Source organism: Chaetomium strumarium, assembly GCF_033439665.1.
Source record: "Chaetomium strumarium strain CBS 333.67 chromosome Unknown B0T15scaffold_2, whole genome shotgun sequence".
NCBI classification, from domain to species: Eukaryota; Fungi; Ascomycota; class Sordariomycetes; order Sordariales; family Chaetomiaceae; genus Chaetomium; species Chaetomium strumarium.
Window position 1 is genome coordinate 3,451,200 of NW_026944430.1, and position 22,713 is coordinate 3,473,912.

Genomic DNA, 22,713 nt, shown 5'->3' on the forward strand with positions numbered 1-22,713 from the left:
GGATAAGCTCGTGTGTTTTTCTCGCTCCCGCCCAGGCAGTCCTCCTCAGGTTTCCGTGCCCTTATTACGCGGCCACCCCATGATATGGTTTGCCGGTGGTGATTTTCGGTTTCTGAGCTTGGAAGTCACTGTGGTATCGTACGCGGGCTGGACGACGCTGCATCACATCCAGACGGCAGCTGGACTCTCCACAGATCGTGCGATTGCCTGTCACCCTGTAACTGTATGCATGTACAAATACAGTACCTCCGTATGTGTGTACGTATGTGCTGTACACACACTACATAGAGATCGTCCCGCTGGCCAGTTGGATCGACCAAAGGGAAGGTCCGTCTCCTTCCACTCGACGCAGGCCAGAGGGAGTCTGGACCTTTCTCGCATGTCCTCGATGTACTGTGTAAGGCGGACGAACAAGGGATCGGAGGGGGCCCGCCAACTATCCATCCATTCCTCGCTTCGGTCAGTAACGTTATTCGACCTGAACCACCGAAGATGGGCGAGCACTCTCTCATGTGAAGTTTTCCTTTCGTCGGTATTCGTATGATTGATGATGATGATGGTCGTGATTTGGCGCTGCCAGATGCAGCGGCCCAGGGGTAAGGACGGTTCCCTTCGGTACTTCTTTCCGCCCGCAGGCTCGGCCAGGGTAAGGCCCCCCTGAAGTTGGCTCCAGTCCATGGGTACCATTCGGGCCGGGGGAGAAGGAGAAAGGTGCGATCTCCCCATTGTCGTTAATTTCTTCGTTTCCCCCCTTGTCCCTCTGGCGGCTGCTGGTGCATCCTCTCTCGGAGGAGACGTTCGAAAAGGAATGACGACCGACCGTGACGAGGGTAGAAAAACCCTTAGTGTAGTTATTTTAACGCGGAAGTCGAGACGGTCATTGAACTAGGCGCCGTTGCCAGCCGTTTCTTCTTGTGTCTTGGTTCCTGGGCTGCAGGGCCGCCGCTGGTGGGGTGTTTGTCCCTTGACGGTTTTGTCCGTCACTCGCACTGCAACCTCGCCGACCAAAGGGACACTTCCCTCGGCATGGGTCGTGACATTCTCAGGTAGCATTCTGCTCGGCATCGTCGAAGACACTGGGGAACAGGGGGAGGCTTGTGTCGCTGCGCTGGGAAGCAAGCAGACATTTTAGGTGTCCTCACCATCGTCGCGGGTGTTTCGCATGTTTCAAATCAGGGTACGTGTAAACGCCAAACACGGGCTTGCTAGGGCCGCTGGCTATCGCGTCGTAAGATTCTTTGCGATGCCGTTTCGACTGCCCCTGGCATTGTGATGGGCGGTGTTGCAACTTGCAACGGTGTGTAGTAGGAGATCTCTGGTGAAATCAGAGGAAAGGGTACCCTCCTGGTTCTCGGATCAATGCCGAAATTATCACCCCAGAATCGGCTTAAGCGAGGTCTCGTCAAGTCGAAAGGCATCCATGGATCACTGATGTTTCTTTCTGTCGGAAAACCCATGCCAATCGGATTGCGGAACTCACAAGCAAACGCAGCACTGTCTGAGTCTCACACACCAACCCCGATCATAACTGAGAGCTTATCATCTTTAGTTACTCCGTAGTTGTATAGTGATTTGTAGCCGAGCCGAACTCTCAACCATTGGCAGTACCTTTAGTCAACGAGGCCCTTCGAGTCCAATCACACTACACAGCGTAAAACGGCGATGCACGAAGCGTATCTGCCTAGTGCAATGCGGGGACTCACTTACCAGAAGAAGCAGCTGCATGCCATGGACCGCCATGGACTGTCTGATATCCTCAAGTTCTGCTTCCAGAGCTCGGTGTGAGCAGCTTGCCATCTTGAATGGACCTTGTCGGTTTGACGCGATTTGGTTGGACTCGTGAGCTTGGCCTGGTCCACCAGGTTCGCGAACCAGGGGTATGACAGGGACTTTACATAGGGAGGATGGAGCTGACCGGATCCACGGATCCACGGCAAGCCATGGCTTGGCGAACTGGTCAAGCATGATGAAGCAGTGAGGCTTGCGATAACTTAACGTTAGCTCGCTTCACAAGAAGTTCCTGGACGCTAACCCCACACGTGTAATAACTTTGGGCCAGAAACAACCTCGCGAACAGCCGGCGGGAGAGGCCAGGGGCCACCGAGAGGTTTGTGCGCTGATAGCCGTGGGCATGGGATGAGGTTGAGCGAGGCTGGTGTTAGGGTCGAGTCCAATCACAGACAGACAACACGTGAAAAGTCCAGAGGCACCTTGAAGGAGGGCGCAAGGACCACCCCCCGTGCTCTGCGCCACGATCCACGCAGCCGCACCTTGTTTTCCTAGCTGGGCAATTGGCCGCTACCATTGGCCGGGAAATTGCCAGCGCCGCCGAATCGGCCCTTCCAGGCTAAAGTCGCTAGTGTGAGTTCTGCAATAACGGCGCCCCTCCTGTATAGCCTACGGCAGACGCCCCGGTTTCGATTGGCAGGGTGTCATCCCGTAAGGGAGTTTTGCATGGCGCCGATGGCTTCCCGCACCCTAGCAGGCTCGCAAGTAACGTTAACGTTATCATGGCCCCCGGCTTTACCGTCAGCTTCCCGGGACGCCGTCTCAACCAGACACCGGCGAAGATGGGCCCTAGCAGCTGAGAGAAAGTCAAATCCAATCTCCGTACCGCGTACGAAATACACCATGCGGCGTGGCATGGACCCGAAGACGTAACCGAAGCACCAGTGCTGAGCATGGAACTTGCTGGACTGTGTGGTCTCCCGCTGCTTCAGAGAAGACTTGAATCTGCAGCTATATGTTATATACGATAATAGGGAAGCGTGCTTTCGTGGGGTTGGGTGGTATGAGCGCCATGTGTCCATCCTTGGACTTGGGACGAAGGGCTCCTACTAGGTACTGTACTAGTAGTGTACGGAGATGTCTCAGTTGATAAGGCAGTTCGCGCAAGTGTCGGGTGCGACACCGCAAGCGACATCGTGTGTTGTAGTTGTTGCTTTACGGGGGTGCAGCCGCATATCAATGCGCAATATGCGATCGAGGTCGTCTTCCTGCTTCTAGAATGTCTCTGTTATTTCTCCGTGGCTCTTAGGATACACTCTGTTCCAGGATCGACAGCATGAATCTGCAACAGGTAGATTGGAACAGGCAGTCCAAGTCCCAGGATACCGGTGGTGAAGTTTGCCAGCCGGGATTTCTCGTCAGGTAGGGCTGCAGCCATCCTCCTCTTCCCCAGCCCGTATAACGGGCAACGCGGGGCAATATCGAGTGTTCTTTACTTAGAAAACCCTCAATATCGCCCTAACCACTCCCTTGGTGTGCACAATTTGATGATCCAGGTTGAGCAGATAGGTCAGAAACGTGTGAAAGTTGGGGGGGGGGAAGGGGGGGGGGGGGGTTGTTGGGCGAAACTACATCCGTACTGCGCTAAAGGTTATGTATTGTACCTTTCACACTTCTTTTGCAACAGAAAAGACAAAACCGTGACAATATCATCAAGTCGGGGATGTACGGAGTATTGCCTCTTGGGGAAAACCGCTGGGTTAGAAGAAGCACAACGATAGTCCGTGGGAAAAGCTGCTGGGCCTATCAGCCTCTACTGCTGCCACCGTCGGGCAGTCATTATCACCCCGAGGACGACATGCGGACCTGCTGCAGGCGAGCCTGGGCTCCGACATATGTACAATACATACGACTGGGACCTCCGTCAGCTGCCGCATTCTCAAGACGGAAACTTGCTCGAGAACCTGTTTGCCGTGCGACTATCGCGGCACCTGATGATTCAGCGACGGCAGCGGGTCAGACCGCTCTGCGGACTGCGGTCCTGCCCCTCCCTCATGGCGCGGAAACGTGCAAGGGCCCGTAGGAGGTCTTTCTTGATTGAGCAAGGCTCGTCCAAGGGTGGAGCCATGGATCTTCGTTTAGTCGGCAAGCCGGAGAACACTGCTCAAAGCAGCCTAGACCATCCTCCACTCCGTGCCGAGAGATTTGGCGCTGCAATCTCACCAGCCCATCCCACCAACTGCCCAGTCAACCGCTCAAGTGATTGCCGGCTAAGAAGTGACGCTGTGATTTCCCGACCAAGGATCCAGAAAACGGGATAGTACACTAGTTGCGACCTCGGAGTCAGCAGCGATCTCGAGAGTTCCATGATACGGAGCACAAGAAGAGTTGGCGTCCCTGTGCTCGCACAGCGCACACGCTAGGAAGCCTCCAGACCTGTTGTTGGCTTGCATGCTGTCCCCGCCAGCGGCCCGGAGGCAGAGGTAGTCGATCCTGCAACTTCGCACTGTTGCAATACTGGGGTTCGTGATGCGGGGTGGTGTCAGTGGCAGGCCGAGAACTGACAAGCCGGGGGATGTTGCAACATCGACCCATTCGGGGATGCAGGGTAGAGCCGGCAGGTGTGATTGTCTCCGCCAGCCCCGATTTCTGGCGTCAGCGGACAAGAAGGGGCAGCATCTCTCTTTTTGAGGACGGACTGCATTCGTCCATGGAAGACACCACCCTATGGGAATACTATCAGCGGAGAATAGAGGTAGTGTATGCTTTCTGCATTCCATAGCTCAGAAACGTGCGGCTTGCTCGGTGGGGAAAGTACTCAGGGAGGTTCGTGGTTACCGCTATATTGGCCTGGAACTATAGTTTTAAACTGGATGTGCTAAGACGAAAAGCGAGGGCACAATCTCGCGTCGGGTTGCTGTTCCTTACGAACTTTTGGGCATTCCGGAAGTCGCCGAAGGGCCGGTCGAAAGGCCCTCACAAGTAGTTATCGCATACGGACTTTCCATGCTCTCAGTCCCAAGGGCGAGTTGTCCATTATTCCCTCTGGTCGGCGTCGTAGACAGACTCTGGTGGCATTGAGCCGGCAAGCTATCCTGCGGACATTCAAGTGAGCCATGAGTTAGAGTCACAGATCTTAGTGTAGGATTCGGTAACAGTGACGATCAGTTGTTCGGGCAAGTTAACTGTCTTGAGCGAGTCAGCACGCCGAACAGCACACGGCACACTGACTAGTACCGGTAACTAGTAGTGTAGGTAGTTACGGGCCCGAGAACGTGGCATCTGCCCAGCGGGACGTGGGTGTGATCCATGACAGGCAAGGCGGAAACGGCCTGTGTCAACGCATCTTGTCGTACTCAAGCCTAGTTAACTATAAGCTGGTGCTTGCATACCTACAACACACGCAGTAGACGGTTGGCCATCAACAGAGGAGATCGGGCTGCGCCGGGCAGATGCGTGAGCGTTGAGATGCGTAAGATGAGGTCGTACCCGCAACTGCCCTGGGCAGATCTCGCAAAATCCTCCGCCAGTCCCCTGACTTGACCCGATGCGATCGTGGTTGCAACGTTCTCCCACGCACCCAAGCACAGGTCACGAAGTTGCAGTTGCAACGGAAAGCCACCGGTAACAGCCGGGCGGGATTTGTGACGGGCAGGTGGGGTGCGCCGTTTCTCAAAGGATGGAAAGTTTAAATCCTGGTGTGACGGACCACTCCATCCAAGCAGCCTGAGCCATTAATTAATGTTAGCGCGTCATCACACTCGGCTAACGCGCCGGATGTTCCCCCGACGACATCGTGATGCTTTGCGTTAGGTACCTAGTGTATGTATGTGCATGGTCTTGCCGGGCCTTCTGTTGCCTAGATCCTCGCTCCGATGCTTGTCCCTATCGCAGTTGCAGGTTTGTTGGCATGGCTGTGAAACCTGAGTTAGTATCAGAAATTGCGAGAGTAAATCAACAAGAAAAATTGCCTTGTTCAATGAAAAGTTGAAAAAAGTGTGAGCAGTCGCCTCCTGTCGGGCAGGAAGGGCTTCGGACTGTCCTCGGATTTCAGTCGACTGCCATACTTGGCAGGTACTTTTTAGTCCACTTGAAGAGCACGAGAAAGGCACACCCGTTCTCTACGCTACCTTACCAAGGTACTGTACTCGCACAGAACCTTGGGGCTCCAAGTCTGAAAGTGTTTTTGTCATCAATCACCCGCAGGTCGTCACTCGTTGCCGAGTCCGTTTTTAGAAACAGCGGCAACTGAGGTGGTTCTTTGCCCCCGACGTTCCCCAGTCTGCAGCGCAATTTAGAATTTATTGAGAAACGCTGCTCATGTGGCTCCCGGACGCCACTTTACCACTCTGCGACCGAATGAGATCGAGGGAGGCCAGTGAGCATCACCGCGTTGTTTCCAGGTCGACAGCCGCGCGTTGTAGGGTACGCTTTCGCGCCTTTTTGTAGTTCTGGACCTCGCACGGGTAATTACGGACTCTCAGCTTCCAGTCCCACGAGATCTGGAGATGGCATGGAGCACGCTTCCTGCCGCGACAACCAGCCAGCGAGCGCACCTCTGCATGCACGATACAGCAGGGAGCATGTCGTTCAGCAGCGTCCCCGCCAGGATGTTCAGGGATGTTCAAGGCAACTTCGGTTCCGCTCTCCTGGCCCAATCACAGCAGAGGCCGTGCTGGGGCGCCGAGACGCAGCATGCGGCCCATTCAAGCAAGCCACGGATGGCATCCGCTGTGGCGTGACGGTGCTCGAGCTTGCCGACAGCGATCAACAACACACCAGGCAGAGAGACATGCATCACGCGCTGGAGCGGGCTGACTACGACAGTACACCACCTCGACCACTCCAGGAGGTCATGTCAACAACCAAGGCGTCTGCAGGTCTCACTGCGGTCCTGCCGCAGACAGGCATATATGTATGGAACTGCTGTGCAACCACACACCTAAAACTAAATGGCAGTTCGACTTGCGCTCGACCTCGATTTGTGGGTTTGTGTCATCGAGCCGGGGTGCAGCGTCCTCGGGCGGAGTCACTGTGCGAGCGGGTCCAGGCACCAAGTTCCCTTTCGGGCATGTCGCTGAGCGGCGGCGCCTTGTTCCCGCCTCCGCATTCTCGAGACTGTTCGGACGGTGAAGCGCGTCGGGGCTTCCCCTGTCCTGTTGTTCACGGCCGGATCGGGAATTTGCAACGCCGGGGGCGTCCCTTGGCCCCGCGAGCTCTCGCAACTCGAACCCCTCCTGACGTAGCAGCCACTCATCGGCAAGCGTGGGAATGAGAGGACGTTCGCCCTCAACAACCCATCAAAAGTGTTACGGCGACATGCAGTTTCTCTCATACATATAGTAACCATCTGCTCGGGATTTGGGGAACACCGCCAAGCGTTCACAGCAAGAGCACCACAACAGCATCACTCTCAACAAGGCCGAAGGCGACACAGACACATACACAGTACACTACATATACGGATAGATGAGCGGAATCACGATTGTTTCGCCGATCGCTTGTGCGTCCTTCCTGCTTGAGAGATAGAGCGAGAGACAAGCGCGTGGTACACGCGGAGAAGACTCAACCTTGCCTCGGTCCACAACGGCCCCAGCTGCCTCTTTTTGGCGCCAAAGCCCGTTTGCCGGCGAAGGCTCGTTGTTGTGGTCAAGATCGAATCACGGTGATATCCCCAACGCATAGTTGGTGATTTCGTTTACCACGTCTGCGAATTATGAGAGTCAAACAGTCGTCGGCAACAGCAGAAACCATCTACACACAAACGTTATAACAGCCCCGATATTGCCGCGCTCTCTTTGGAGCGGATGGGGCCAGGGGGGGGGACTGCATACAATCTCCGTCAGCCGAGCTTTGGCCGGGGGGCCCTCTGGGCCCTCTGGTTTCGCCGCGTCGTCAACCCTGGTCGAGCGTGTGTTTTGTGAACCAATTTTTTCCCTCATTTTCCCGCCCCTCTAACTCGCAGACGGAGTCCTTTTTATCGGTGCGTTTCTTGCCCAACGGTCTTCTAGAAAATTGCGGGTCTCTTGCTGCCCGCCCAGAGTCCTCGGAGGATTCTCGTGCTAATCAGATGCCCCTGTCTCTTCGGCCGAGCTCGTCGAACCAGGGCCTGCGCTGCCTGACCCAGGATTGGACGGAAGAGGGGGCCGAGAGCGGGTGTGCCGTCCTGTCCGCTCGCCGCTGGCCCCTTTTGCATCCAGTTGAGAGGCCCCCATCCCCCCTCCCCGCTGCTGTTCACGGCCTCGCTCCAAAGGCCATTCCTCATCTAGCCCGCGTTCTGCGATTCCGAAGGCCCTGTTTACGTATGTTGACACACTAGTGTAGTGTGTCCTTACTGATGTCCCTTCCCGCTCGGCAGAAGGTCGAGTCGCGCGCCGCCAGTGTATGGGTGCTTCAACAATCCGCCTACGACCCGCCAGAGAGGTTGTAGTTCACCTCTCGGACGTATTGATAACTACCTAGGGTACATACGTGCCTACCCCTCCGCCGCTAGGTACTGTACTGTGTAGCTCGGTGTAGTCGCCCTGGTGAAAGTTCCCCGGGGTGGGCCGCGGTTCATTAGTATCCACGGAGGCTGGAGCGCTCTCGGTGTCGAGATTAAAGGAAGACTCTGTATGCTCTCGTATGCTTTGCTCGCGTTCTCTTTTCATCATCAAAACCTAGGAGAACGGAGACGATAGCAGTGAATGCTAAGACCAAATCGCACCCTTGCCTCTGATGGAGACAATGGAGACAAACCCTGGCCGGCATCTTGCCCCATCTTGACTAGCAAGGGCCTCGGGAATGCCTGCCAGATCGCCCCCCCCGTTCCTCAACCTCCTTCCGTCTATGGTTGGAGCGCTCCTGCGCCGGCCCTGCAAGCGGTGTTAAACATTCGCTAGGGCCGCCTCGCCTGTTTTTGGCCCTTGCCGCACCCCCCCCTCGGGCCACTGCCGAAGGCTCTTCATAAACGGGGCAAGCCAGCACCTGATAGTATTAGCTTATAATCTGTACATATACAAGTACACGCGCTCTGTACTACGAACTCTCCTCGTCGTATCTCGGGTGGTCTATACATCACCACCACGTCTTGCTTCGACTCCCCAAACAAAGCGAAACTCGAGCTGGTTTGCTGGTTGGAAGTGAACCCGGCTGGCCACCTCTGCGGGTTTTCCTTCTCAGAACCAGGCCCCCAATCTGGACTCCTACCTCGCCATCGACCAGAGGTGGGAAGAGTACTAATCTAGCTGAGATCCGGCGAGAGTGTTGTTGTCAGCAGCCTCTGGAGGAAACGGCATGTTCCCATGTCCGCCACAGCGACCTACACCATGGCAGAGCTGAGGGCTGAGACACAACACGGCGGTCTTTGGTCCAACTATGGCAACCCGGTGCAGCAGATGACGGGCCGGTTCAACCCGCAGGACCCGTCGGTATCCATGGCGGCCCCGACTTCGTCACATCTTGTCCGTCCGCGGAGCCACACGATGGACTATGCACCGTACCAGCCGGGCCGGCCCGGGCAGGAAGACGGCGAGCCGTACGACAGATACCCGCAGCCGTCCATGAACATCCCCAGCATAAACAGCCTGAAGCGGCCGTACTCGCAAGTCGACCAGGCGCCGTACACGGAGATGGTGCAGGACCTGCGGGACGACTACAAGCCGCCCAACCACGACCAGAAGCTCCTGTCGTTCAAGAAGGTCGGGGACAAGCACACCATCGTGGACGGCAAGGGCCGGATCCACGAGATCGAGATCGACGCGCAGCTGCACGGCATGTTCTTCCTCTCTGAGTTCCCCTCGGCGACGGGCGACGGCAACGTGCTCAGCGCCGAGCTGACGTGCTACCGGCGCAACCTGTTCCAGATCAGCGGCAGCATCTGCTTCCCGCAGATCCCGCTCTCGGTGCTGCTCGAGTCGGGCGAGACGAGCCCGATCAAGAGCATGGAGGTCAGCATTTCGGCCATCGAGTCCGTCGACGGCCACCCGGTGCGCCTCATTGTGATCCCGTGGAAGACGCCGCCACCGAACTCGCCCGAGGTCAACCAGGCGCCGGACCAGGAGCCGCCCACGCTGCCGCTGATTCCGCCGTCCGAGGAGGAGGAGGAGACCGGGGGCGACCACTACGCCATCTACCCGATCGGGTGGCGGCGGCTGCAGTTCAGGATGTAAGTGTATAGGGGATGGGGGACCGGATGGGATGGGATAGGATAGAATTGGGATGAGATAGGATTGGGGACAAAGGAAGGACTCAGCATTGCTAACGCGCTTTCGACTTGCAGAGCCACGGCAAACAACGGGAGGAGAAAGGAGCTCCAACAACACTTTGTGCTGCACCTCAAGCTGCACGGGACGCTGGCCAACGGGCAGAAGCTGGTACTCTCGGAGCTGACGACAGCGCCGATCGTGGTCCGGGGAGGAGTCCACGGAACTTCCAGGCGAGGAAGGAGATTCCGCTGCTGGGATCGAGCGCGGGATCGCGGGGACAGACGCTGGTCGAGACGGGCCACGGCATTGTGGCGCAGGCCGTCATCCTGAACAAGCCGCCATACGACTCGAGGCCTCGCTTGTCGAGCTTGGATGTGCCCCGGTCGGCCTTCACCTTCACGGCGCCGAAACAAATGCCACAGAGCCCCATGCAGATGCGGTCCAAGTAGGTTTTAGGTTTTAGGTTTCTTGTTTCTTGTTTCTTGTCCCCCCCCCCTTTCCCCCTCGTTGTACAACGGGCAGGCGACTGACATGACGGGCGCAGCTCGTACCCGACAACATGGAACCCCCAACCACAAGTGTCGATGCCGCACACGCCGGGATCGGCCACCTACCCGGCCTCGAGCCTGCCGGCCGAACCGTACCCCAAGATGCCGCTCTCCGGCACGGGCAGCTTCACCGCCGAGCCGCAAGAGCTGCCCATGCAGCCAACGTCGATGGCGTCGGTACAAATGCCGCTCGCAGCAGCAGGAGCAGCAGCGACCCACGACCCGCATCAACAGCCGCAGCACCATCACCACCAGCACCACCAGCAACAGCCGCAGCCGCCCATCCGTACCCAATACGCAGCCTACTCATCGGCCCCGCCACACCATCTCTCGCTCTCGACGACAGCGGGCCCAACCTCCCCGGACAACTCGCTCGCCGTGCCGCGCTACATCGGCGACACCAACCCGCGCCCGACCAAGTCGCCGCGCCACGCAAGCCACCAGTCGGTCGCCTCGTCTATCTCCAACGAGACCGCCACGGGCGAGTACCGCTACGGGCCGCCTCCACCACAAGGGGCATACCCCGGCCCGGCGGGCGGTGCCGGTGCCGAGCTCTCCGCGCAGTCGCAGCAGCATCCGGGCGCTGCTCTGCCCCCGCCCCCGCTCTCCCACCCGCATGCGCAGGGCGGTTCTGATGGGTCGGTGCAGCAGCAGCCGACAGGGTCTGGCGGACGGGACTATTACCCCTCGAGCCATTCGGCCTGGACGACCACGGCGACGGCGGCAGACGGGTCGTCGTACAACACGGGCGGTTCCGGCGGGGGCGCAGCTCCGGCGCAGGGCGGTGGCAGCGCCGGGGCTGCTGATCGGCCGTATGGCTACCCTGTCAAGCAGGAGCCGCATGCGCACCATCCGGGGACGGCGGCCACCACGGGGAATTACGGGTGGAATCCGGCGTAGGGAAAACAGATTCCATACAGGTAATGAACCTAAAAGGCGGGGTTGGCTCTGGATTGTTCGAGCGTGGCGTGATACCTTACCCCGGTTTCTCCACTCCAACAACGGTGCTCTGCTAAGTCCTAAGGCAACAAGAACGAGGAAGGAAGGAAGGAAGGGGATGAAGCCCGTATTTCTAATACCATTATACTCGACCTCTACCGCGACCGCGACCAGACGCCGAGCATTTCGTCCCACCGTTCCGAGGTGCAAGCGGGAGAGGAAAGGCAGAGTCGAGAAGGACGGAAAGGAAGGATACGGGTCAGGGGAACAACAACAACAACAGCATCATCAACACACGAAACTGGTGTTTTGTGCATTCTGCTGTCTGTCGTGGCTGGGTTAGGGTGGCTTTGAGTGGTGCCATCGGAACAGTTGCCAGTCTTCTTCTGTTTGGCTCTGTTTTGGCTTTGTTTCGTTTCACATAGCAAAGAGAAAGCCGGTTCGGGGGGCCCGGAATGGGGAGAATGTTTCTCATTGATTCTGTTTATTGTTTTGTTCCATACCACAACACTCCGCACATTTTTCTGTCTTCGTCCTTCAGACTCCCCTCTTGGGTTGTGTTTTTACATTACTACACTTCATGGGGGAGCGACCGGCAGTTTGGACTGATACCACACCCTTTTTGTATTCTGTTTCTCCGTCTTGTCCGGTACATTTGGTTTCGATCATTAGGTCAGGTACACACACAAACATTCACGATTGATGAGAGAGCCTGCGGTTTCTCCTTACCTACCTTCACTGTCTTTTCCGAGAAAATCACGGAGGAGAGATTGGCTATCGCTGAAGTGGTTGGTTGGGTAGGGCTACCGTCGTGCTCATCCGCCATGTATCCCATCCATTTATCTGGGGTCCCATTTTCGCACTGTCAGCCAGCAAGATTAGGAATCGGTTCTCGGGCCGGGTGATAGGGGGCTTGACTGCTCTCTATGGTTAGGTATGCCTATCGACAGGCTACTGGGGATAGAAACGACCGGGGCGTGTTTGGCTTCACGGAAAATCATGACAAGTACGGATCCGTACGACTCTGCGAGACTCTTGGCAGTGTCATGCATCCGTTGTTGGCGGTCTAAACTTCGGTCCGCGTATTGCTCATCGTTGCTAGAGACGTTACAGAGTACTCCCATCCGACCAAGGTGTTGTTGACATTTTCCACAGGGAGCAGCCCTAGCCATGCAGAAGTAGGAGTAGTAGGTTTCTAAGTTGTAGGGAACGTGAAAGAGACACGGAGTGCATTGCCAGTGGCGTTCTCTGCCGAGGGTTAGGGCTTGGTATCGCTTGGTTTCCTTGCGCGCATCTGTCTGCCAGCTGTCGAAATGTCACGCTCTTTCATCGCTCGACTTGACAACTGTGGATGTTTGTTATGCTATCAATCTCAATCGGCTCAACCAGGGTTTGGATCTCTCTCAACGTAAGGCCACAGCAAACATCACGACACAACATGTTTGAGCTACCAGATGCCAAGCGGTATGTCTCACATTTCTCCCACCGTCCAAACCGATTGTTGACCCAGTCCTGCAGAGTAAGAAGGGAGGAGCTGTACGATTCATCCTCCGACAGGCATTCCAGCCCAGAGCGGAAAGACGAGGAGGACGCGAAACTGCGGGCGGAGCTGAATGCGCGCCTGTCAAACCTGTTGTCCCTGGACTTGGGCGCTTCCGCCGCCGCCGCCCCAGTACCAGTCGAATCGGAAACAAGCACCAATGAACTCCATCCGGCAAACAGCGAAGGCCAGGAATCAGAAGCGGAAGCAGAGTTTGAGTTCCGCCTTTTCTCCTCGGCACCCCCACAAAAGGTAGCGCTGGCCCCAGATGCAGGGTCGGCCAAGTACGACGGCCCGGCCGTCTCCCAACGGCCACTCTCGCACTACATACGCGGGGAGCTATCGCCCCACGAGAGGGAGCAGCTTCGGTATGCTGCGGTGACGGGGCAGGATGTGCTCGCGTGGGCGAGGCAGCGAGCTTGGGGGTTGGAGGTGCCTTGGCGGGTGACCAAGATCACGGTGGCGGTGACTGGGAAAGGCGCAAGGGTGGATGAGCAGAAGCGCACCGAGGACGCCGCCTCCGCGGGGGAAAAGAAGAAAAAGCGACCCGGGAAAAAGCGGAGGATCGTGCTGCGGAAGAGGGAGAAGGCAGAGAAGGCGAAGAAGGAGGCGCTGGAGAGACAGAAGATGAGCAAGGAGGAGCACTTAAGGGAGAAGAAGAAGCGGCTGAATCACCAGAAGAAGTTGAGGAGGAGGCAGAAGGAGAAGGAGAAGAAACTAGCCGCCAAGGCTGTTACAGGGGGCTCGGAAGTGGCGTCTACTCGAGCGTCTACACCAGGGTCCGAATCGGGGAGTGATGGACTGGAATGACCGCTTAGACCGCTTGGTCTGGCCATACAGGGGGCGAAGCATACGGGTTCGATGGAAGGCCGCCGAGCTACGACCGTGAAGGATGGCTTCTTAGTACATGTCTCCTCTTCACAGGAAGCTCACCGGCCACTTGAGCAAGCTCAAGGCTAGAGCCCGTTGTTAATACAAGGAGCCAATCATTTATGCTTCGCCGAGGACTTTTCTGAGCTCCGTTGACATTGGTTTTGCGAAGCGGCATATCTGAATATATATAGAGGGTCTACAGTCTTTGCACGCACCCCAAGGCGAAGAAAGCAATACACCAACCTGGGTACCCAGTTAAGCAAAGAGTCGAGCAAATAGTATCGGATCGAAAAGAGATCGAAAAGGAAAGAGAGAAGGAGATGATGAATTAGCTGCTAACTTCTGGTCGTCACCGAAGGATGTAGACCCGGCCAACGTCTACCTACCAGGTTTAGGGGAAGGTCTCTTGGACCTCGAGGGAGACACGGATGACCTCCTATTACGCACCCCGATAGTGCGGGCAGTGCCTCGCTGGTTTCCTACTTACCTAAGCTCTGCCAATGTCGAAACGTTGGCATCGGCTCAGTTACAGTCAGCGACAACTTTGAGAATTTACCGACACAATCAGGTATTTACATAGGTATCGTACCGGCTCATTCGTAAAGCCGTTGACATATTATTACACATGTGAAGACGTAATGACTCTTCCTGAATCTAGTTTACTGTAATACCAGCCGTGCTTACAGTACCGCGGTGAAACTTTGAGCTCAGAGCGAAGTTTGAATCGGCCGTGCCTAGCACTACAACATCCGAATGGGCAACCCGTTGTTTTGTCTGTCGCCTAGATGAGCTCTTTTCATCTCTTGAAGTTTTAGTAACACATAGCTAGCTAGGGCGGGAAGGAGCTACACTGGCGTGTGGGTATGAACAGCTGTCGGCGGGGGAACTGGAAGCCAGAGCGAGGACGGAAACCATCAATCTTTTCTATCTGTTTGTTACCAGAGCTATCACTGAGCCATACTCAGCCGGCTGGCTTCCAACAAATCAATTGGGGGTTGACCATCTGGAAGATTAGCTCCGCATCCTCATACTATTACCTGTCTTTTCTCAGCTAGACGTGTATGAGTTGGTTTAACTGTTACGGAATACATAGGTACCTTACGCTACAGACGGATCACACAGTGCGTCACTCCGCTAGCTCAGGGCCGGTGTGGTGGGGCTGGATTAGGTGCCGGCAGGCATTGAAGTCTGTTAGCGTTGCGCCTGCATCCAGCAGCAACAGCAAGTCAACAACCCAGCAACGAGGTTTCCACCATCGGCTTCGGCGTGTCGCCAAGCAGTCGATGAGCTCGGCGCCCAACAGACATGAACGCGCTGTGGTCATCACGCGCCTCGGGCGATGGCGGCGCAGGAAGCGAGAAGCCGTCGACCGACCCTCGGCCCGAAGATGAAGAGATTGATAAGGAAGAGCTCCCGGAACACACCGACAAGGAAGCCCAGCCGCCGCCCAAGCGACCGCTCCTACAGCGGAACCAGGCCTCGGCCCCGCCGCCGACGCCGCCCGCACCCTCCGAGCCAGCACCACCGATTCCCCAACAACAGCCTGACAATGACAACAATGCCGATAGTGTTAGCGACGACACCAACACAAATGCCCCTGCACCTCCGCAGTCGCAGCCCGAGTCCCAAGGGCAAGGGCAAGGACAGGGCCAAGGGCAAGGACCAGGACCAGGAGGGCAGCAGCAGTACCAACAGCAGCAGCACCAACAGCAACAGCAACAGCAACAGCAACAGCAACAGCAACAGCAACAGCAACAGCAACAGCAACATGTACCTCCTCAAGATTCGCTCTCCCTCGCCCAGCTCCGCCGCATCGTCGCCGACTTCCCCCGCGCCGAGCCGGTCGCCTACGACTACGTCTACGCCGACACGTCCGCCCTAGAGGACGAGATCGACGAGTGGTTCATGTACAACTTCTGGCAGTGGGTGCGCCTCAACGCCGCCAACCGCGCTTTCCACTCGGCCTGGGCCCGCTTGTTCCCCGAGTCGGACCCCGCTGTCGGGTGGGATGATGATGATGACGATTGTGATGGTGGTGGTGGTGGTGGCGGGGAGCAGCAGCAGCAGCAGCACAGGAGGGTGTTTGTGCGCCGCGTGTTGGAGGGGTTCGCGAGTGCGGATAGGATCGAGAGAGCCGAGGCTGTTGGTGCCATGGTGTATCTTGTGCTGGGGAGGTGGACCGAGACGGTCAAGGCAGCGGGGACGCTGCCGAGTGCCGTGCTGGAGGGAAAGGCGAGGTCCGCTGCCACGGAGGTGCAGTTGCAGGCGATGAAGGAGGGGGTGAGGTTGGTGGCAGAGTGCGGCGGGATTGAGATCGCGTGGGAGGCGTTGAAGGGCGCTTTTGACTTGTTTTGGTGAGTACCCTATCTATCCTGGCCCACGGCACGGCCGGGGAACGGGACCGTGTGCTGACTTTGCAGGGCTGATGAGCTCCCGCAAAACGTCCAGATGGCTGCCGAAGAGTTGATTAACTTGATGACCATCATGTACATGGCTATCCTGGAGGCCGTGGACGATCCCGAAGGCATGGCCGAGGCTCGGCAGAGGCTCCGTAAGTCGACGGTGTGGAAGCGTCGATGGCAAAAATGGCTAAATGTTTGACGACAGTTGCCCTTAGCCCCAGCTTAGTCAACTTCATGCTCCAGGTGACCACAAGGCTTCGATGGGACGAGACGGGCATTCTTCCGCAAACGCAGGTAGGCAGGCACCATGCGCCTCGAGGAAACCGAGAGCGTGCACTGGATCCTGACAAGTCTTAGATATTCCTCCTCTTTTGGAAGTCCATTCTGCTCCAGTTTGGCGGCTCTAAGGAGATCACCGACGCCAAGGAGACCCTGGGCGAGATGAAGGGCTGCGAAGACAAAGAAACCATCACGGCCTCCCCACTGGACTACCACGTCTTTCGTCAGGAAATCACTTCGAAATATCCTGCTTACATCCCGCCTCAACCGCTTCTGCCCATAGAAGCGGACCAGACATCCATCCTGCCACCGCTGCCCAACCGCCCGGCAAGAAATAACGCCTCTAACGGAATCCTTCCCGCTCCGCGGGGGCAGGGCGGAGGGGCCTCGATCCTCCATCAGCCCGTGCACATTGCCACGCCCGCTCCGTCACCGCCGCCCAGCCCTGGAGTTGGCAAGGGCGGTAAGAAGCAGAACTACCAGACGAATCAGAACTTTCCCTTCATGTACCCGCCTCTCGATGCCACAAGCAACAGCGCGGGCGGCAAGGGACCAGCTGGGCTGCAGGACACGCTGGTAGGCAGGAAGTGGGAGGGCAGCGACGTCCCGGCATCGATCCTCGAGGCCGGCGAGCTTTTCTCCAAGCGAGTGCGTATGACGCGAGCAACCCGGCAGCTATGGGAAGAGCGGGAAGAGTTCCTCAGGTTCGAACGCGGTTACGAGGCCGGTGACGACATTATCGACGAGCTCGATCTCTCATCTCTGACGCTGGAAGAGAGGGAGGAGCTGGGCCTGAACAAATTAGCCGACGACCGGCCACGGAGAGCGTATACATCAGGGGTAGATTATGGGCCCCGGGGCGTTGACCAGCAGACCAAGGCACGGCTGGATGGCGTGGAGGCGTTCTACGTGAGTACCTATGCTACCTATACGACTGTGCTCTGCTGTGTCGGCCGCGCTCACAGCTAACTGCCTTGCAGAAAGAAGCTCTCCCACACCTTCAGTCCTTGGTCGTCGTGTTGCTGAAGCAGATCGTGGCTATAGCTAGCAACCTAGTCTCGCCCGCGACGGCCAACGGCCCCCAAGGTCCACCCAGCGCGCGGCCGGTTGGCGGGCAGCAGAACGGGTCGAACGGCATCAATGGCGCCTCCAAGGGTGACCCTTCCTCCCCGCTGGATGCCGACGTCGACGAGCTGCGCAGCAGGGAGATCGCGGCCAAGGCTGTTACAGGCATCTTAATGCTTCTGTTGAAGTGGTTCAAACTCTCTCATGTCCTCAAGTTCGAGTACTTGACACAGCTCCTGCTGGATGCTAACTACCTCCCATTGGCGCTTAAGATTTTTGCCATGTATGACGTCCAGCAGGTGGTCGAGAGCAGGTCGGACCGGCTCGAACATAGGTGAGCCTCTGCCCCCGAAATTAATTGCACCTGGTTTTTTTGTGTGTGTGTGTGTGTCCAACAACACCTTGTTAACTCCTCCAGCTTCTTCTACTTCTGCGGTTCCCGCGCAGGCGTCATACCCCCGCAGCACACCGTCCCCAACCCAACAGCGACCGAATTCGAGGACGTCAGTGACGACGATGGCCATGAGGAGGAAGACGACGCGGTCCCGCCCCCCATCAAACGGCGCCGCTCTCCTCATAGCGCCTCTTCTGAGCAGCCGGACTCATCCACCTCCACCTCCGCCTCCTCTAGCAACCCGGGGCAACCGGCCCCGTCAACTGAAGCGCCTCCCCGTCCCGAAGTAGACGAGCTCGGCTGCCCCATCAACCCCCTCCCCGCGGAACCCATCACCGACTTCTCCCGCCGCAACTTCTTCTCTCTCATCAACTACCTGCGCATCATGCAGAAGATCTGCAAGCACAAGGCCCACCGCAACCTGCTGATGGTGCAGTACAAGTCGTCCAACTACCTGCGCAAGTCGCTGCGGATCCCACAGCCCGAGCTCCGCCTCTACACGCTCAAGCTCTTCAAGAACCAGGTCCCCTACTGCGGCCGTAAGTGGCGCCAGTCCAACATGCGCGTCATCACCGCCATCTACCTGCACTGCCGGCCCGAACTGCGCGACAGCTGGCTCGTCGGCGCTGACATCGACGCCGAGGTCGACGACGCCGTGCCGCTGGAGCAGGCGCTGCGGAGTCTGACCCACTGGTTCAACCTGAGGAGGTATCCTGAGCGCATGACGGCGGGGAATGGTGCAGGAGAGATGGCGCTGATGCGGCAGGCTCTGAGGGAGGAGCAGGACTTCTTCGTGAGGGAGCTGGAGAAGACGGATCTAAGCTGGCTTGTTGAGCAGGAGTCTGCGGGCGGCGAGGGAGGAGACGCGGCTGGGAGCGTCGCGGGTGTCGGGTGGGAACAGGAGGGTTGGGGGTGAAGCTCGGCTACTGCTACTAGTAGTAGTGATGCTGAGGAAAAAGGGGAAGTTTGGACGATCGATGATGTGGGGGTAGTGCGCGCAGCGTTCGTCCTGTAGGTTCCAGGTTGTCAGCTACCTGACCTAGTGCCTAGGGAGGTACTGTGTCGTTGAGGTCGTGTTCTGGCAGTATACTATACCTAAGTAGCAGTACCTTAGCTTAGTTATGTACACATTGAAGTGCATACTCCATCGATTGGACCCAACAACTAACTACCTTGTGCTTGCCCGGTTGTCTCGGAGAAAAGCTGAGATACATAGTATCCGTTCATTGTCTCGTATACCTCGTAGCTACTACCTATCGTATCATATCTGCTTCCAACCTGGCAATTTGCCCGACTGTACTAACATCTGTCATCCAAAGGCACAGCTTCTAGAAGCTGGCCGAAACCTGCTCCCGTTCCGAAATTTTCCCTTTCGCGAGCCTGGGTTCCGTGTCATGCATACACGGAGGGGGGTTCGATCCCAGAAAGGAGAAGAGAATCCCAACAATGGTTATGGTTAATATAAAGAAGGAAGAAGGACAGAAGATTGGAAAATGAACATGACCTAGTCACCTGCAAGAGTGTCCAGCAACAAGGAGACAGGTGACATGTTGGTGCCCCGCACCGAGTCCCGCCTCTAGACGCCGTCGTGATGCGAAAGAGTCGTATGAAGTGGGAATAGAAACAAAGGCCTTCCTCCCGTAGACAAATTCCTGTTGCCAAAACCGCCAGCAAAAGAAATCTTGGACAAAAAAAAAGAAAGAAAAAGAAAAAGAAAAAGAATGTGCCGTCTTCTAGAGACAGGCAGGTATCCCGACTCCTTCATGAACGCCATGCCATAACGGAAAAAGGAGAAGGGTCGAATGGAATGCTAGTGTCTCTGTACATGTGTGCAATACACTTTGGTACTGCTTGTGTACAGACAGAAGGGGTCATTTTGCACATGAGCCGTGCCAAGCGGCTCTCTATCAGATGGCCTTCCTACCCAACGGCAAAAAAAAAAAAAAAAAAAAAAAAAAAAAAAAAAAAAAAAGAAATTCTCCACTGGAGAAGCCGCACTGTTGAGTGGGTTGCTACCCGGTTGAACCTGGAAGCAGTCTGACCTAAATCCAAGCGCCCTTGGCGTCTGTGCCGAGAAGTGCCGTGTCCCCTGTGGCCCGACGTCGTGGTGGACTTCTTGGTGGGCTTCTTGGTGGACTCCTGGGAGAAGGAGCGGCGCTGGCTAGTATTGGTGCCGGTGTGACGGAGCCAACGCCCTTCGGACTGGGCAACTTGGCTTTCGTTGGGGTGTCGGGGCTGTAGACGCTCGGACTCAGGGTTACCTCCTCTTCCGCTTGTTCGGCCTTGGGGACATTGCTGTCGATCCTTGGGAGGGGCGGAATGGCCTTCACGCTTGTTTCCTTGACTGGGTCTCGCTTGGGGCTTTCGTCGGCCACCTGTAGAGGTGGTATAGGGGCGGCGGACATGGCGCCCAATGCGCCGGCCCGCTTTGGGCTCTGCATGTCTGTTTGCTTCAGCATGTTAGGGCAACCGAGGGTGTGGACTGCTCTTTCGCTGCTCGCTGGTTTGTGCTGCACTGCCGGAGGGATGTCGTCGACCGAGGAAAGGCGGATACCGATCTGGACAGTCGCCGAAGACACGAGGGATGAGTCTCTCCTGTGCCGCATGGTTGCGAGGTTGGCCATCGAGGGAGGCGGCTTGAGGGCGTCGGCAGGCGAATATGTAGTGGCCGGGAGGAGCACCACCGATGTCTTCGAGGCAAGAGTGCTCCTCGGGAACAAGGAATACGAACGTTTGCGCATATGGCTCGCCGGAGGTCTCGCCGGGGCACGTGCAGGCTCCGGCGCCTTGGGCATCAGGGCCGATGCCATGGCCGAAACAAGTTTGGTTGGGCGGAGTGAATCTCGACTTCGTAGGCCGCTGCCGTTGGAGGCCCACATCACACTCTTGATGCCCACTGTCTGGTCCTCTTTCTCGGTGTTGGTCATGATCGCCTCGCTGTCCACAGTGCGCACCCTTCGTGGACCCGTCACCGGGTTCGTCATATGGCTACCAAAGGCATTATCGTCATCATCATCGTTCGACTCGTTTCGCGTGGATTTGTACCTCGCCCTCCTGTTCTCGTACTCTCCAGCCTTGTCTCTTGGACCAATGGTCGAAAGAGTGCTCGATTTGAGAAACAGATAAAGGCCGCCAGTCATCAACCCAGACACGTTTGCCACGACCGAGGCAACCATGCCCAGCGTAAGAGCATTCGACATCTGACCTCGCCGGTCCATGAACCCCTGAACAAAGAAGAATGGGATTAAGAAGCCCTAACGAAGCATGAGCATTGGGTGAGACTGCTGCAAGAGGAAGGTGGCACATACGTTAGAGATGGCTGCCAGTGCCAGATAGTACACCATTCTGGACGCGGCAACCCGGGCGGTCACCTCGACCTTGATGCTGCGGTGCAGTCGGACGAATACCACCACAACGCAGATCAAGATGATAGTCACGATAGCGACAAGCAGGCCGAAGCAGACGACAGAGTAGTGGACGACAAACCAAAAGAGGGACGTCAGGCAGAAGTTGGGGGACTGGTCGAAGTCCGCTATGAGGAAGTTGGCGAGAGTCAGCATGCCAATGAGGGACAAGCACACTGATACATTGTATTTGCCCCTCGGTGCGAAAGGGTGCTTCCGAAGCGCCCTTAATGCGATCTCGGCTCCGAAAACCAGCTGGGCGTAAGGGACGAGAAACACAGCTGGCGGCAGAGTCAGCAAAGGACGTCTTGAATCTGCTTTTGGTCTACCCGACGCACCAGGCAGCATGACTTGGGCCAGCCATGTACAGCCCAGACCGAAGAGGCTGTCCAGACCGGTGGACTGCGCGCCAGCAAAGATGAAGCTCTGGATAAAGATGCAGACGGAGAGGACGAGCGGGTAGAGCTCGGATTCGGGGACGAAGCTGAAGCCACTGCGCCTACTGGCTGTGAGCGACCACTCCGACCAAAGTGTCAACCCCGAAATGTTCCTCCGAGGATCCTACCAGAACCTGAAATTCTCGTCGTTCCTCCTCCTCCTGAAGTAGGAATCACATAATATCCCCAGAGCAGTGGCGAAGGCGGCTATGATGTTGAAGGAGGCTAGGACGATGGTTGAGGTCCTGATCGATCTAGCAGCGGAGAATTTCAACTCGTTTAAGAACATCTGCTGGGTGGCGGTCCGGTTGGTGGCGTGCTGGAAGACCCCATCTCTCGACGTGTTGAAGCTGCTGTGTGCCGTCCACCTCGTGTCGTCGTCGTCCCGCGACTCCAACCACCCAAGCGCCCCGACGACTCCAGTGTATAGCGGCATTGGGCTATATCAGCGTGCACCCGCGAGGTTGGCAATGGCGATCGAAGCCGTAGCAGCGCCCTCGTACTTCCGTCGTCAAGTCATCTAACCCCTTGGTCGATCTCGTAGACACCTCGTCGAGCGGCAGCTGGGGTGAGAAAGGGAGAGGGTCCCGCTAGGACACGGAGAGAAGCTGGTTGTATGCTCTCATCAACATGGAGCCTGCCATGCTGAGCAGCCCTTGGCACTCGGACCCGACCACGGGAAGGACGAAACAGGGTCTGAGCGGGCCATATGAGCCTGGGTTGCTGCCCGCGGGACTGGGATAGCTACATGGGCTGGGGGAGCAGGGGTATAGATCGAAGGAGAGGATGGCTGCGCGGAGGGCGAGCAGCACGAACCATCACCTCGAGACTGCGGGCCCCCTTCCAGAACACGCCGGGTGCCGATGCCGGTAACGACGCATGAAGGCCGAGACACGGTATGATGTGATGTCCAGGGTT

General features: G+C 57.1%; 5 protein-coding genes across 5 annotated transcripts; 3 read left to right on the top strand and 2 right to left on the bottom strand.

Moving 5' to 3' along the window:
- Positions 1–6,113: 6,113 nt before the first annotated feature.
- On the bottom strand, positions 6,114–7,411 carry B0T15DRAFT_509235 (uncharacterized protein; the record flags this gene model as incomplete). Its single annotated transcript, XM_062867769.1, has 3 exons — positions 6,114–6,286; positions 6,671–7,016; positions 7,268–7,411. 3 exons carry the CDS (start codon positions 7,409–7,411, stop codon positions 6,114–6,116), a joined length of 663 nt encoding a protein of 220 aa, XP_062724598.1.
- A 1,624-nt stretch (positions 7,412–9,035) lies between these two features.
- Positions 9,036–11,362, top strand: B0T15DRAFT_483396 (uncharacterized protein; the record flags this gene model as incomplete). The annotated part of the gene is made up of 4 exons (XM_062866160.1): positions 9,036–9,874; positions 9,989–10,115; positions 10,145–10,359; positions 10,459–11,362. The coding sequence occupies 4 exons, from the start codon at positions 9,036–9,038 to the stop codon at positions 11,360–11,362; spliced, it is 2,085 nt and encodes a 694-aa protein (XP_062724599.1).
- A 1,477-nt stretch (positions 11,363–12,839) lies between these two features.
- Positions 12,840–13,751, top strand: B0T15DRAFT_390257 (uncharacterized protein; the record flags this gene model as incomplete). Its single annotated transcript, XM_062864530.1, has 2 exons — positions 12,840–12,865; positions 12,920–13,751. 2 exons carry the CDS (start codon positions 12,840–12,842, stop codon positions 13,749–13,751), a joined length of 858 nt encoding a protein of 285 aa, XP_062724600.1.
- A 1,243-nt stretch (positions 13,752–14,994) lies between these two features.
- B0T15DRAFT_119744 (uncharacterized protein) lies at positions 14,995–18,973 on the top strand. The gene is made up of 6 exons (XM_062861609.1): positions 14,995–16,168; positions 16,235–16,365; positions 16,422–16,510; positions 16,574–17,404; positions 17,476–17,894; positions 17,979–18,973. The coding sequence occupies exons 1-6, from the start codon at positions 15,120–15,122 to the stop codon at positions 18,868–18,870; spliced, it is 3,411 nt and encodes a 1,136-aa protein (XP_062724601.1). The 5' UTR covers positions 14,995–15,119; the 3' UTR covers positions 18,871–18,973.
- A 959-nt stretch (positions 18,974–19,932) lies between these two features.
- Positions 19,933–22,422, bottom strand: B0T15DRAFT_119781 (uncharacterized protein). The gene is made up of 4 exons (XM_062861610.1): positions 21,924–22,422; positions 21,697–21,857; positions 21,263–21,639; positions 19,933–21,208 (listed from the first exon to the last, which is right to left on the bottom strand). Exons 1-4 carry the CDS (start codon positions 22,229–22,231, stop codon positions 19,997–19,999), a joined length of 2,058 nt encoding a protein of 685 aa, XP_062724602.1. The 5' UTR covers positions 22,232–22,422; the 3' UTR covers positions 19,933–19,996.
- Positions 22,423–22,713: the final 291 nt, after the last annotated feature.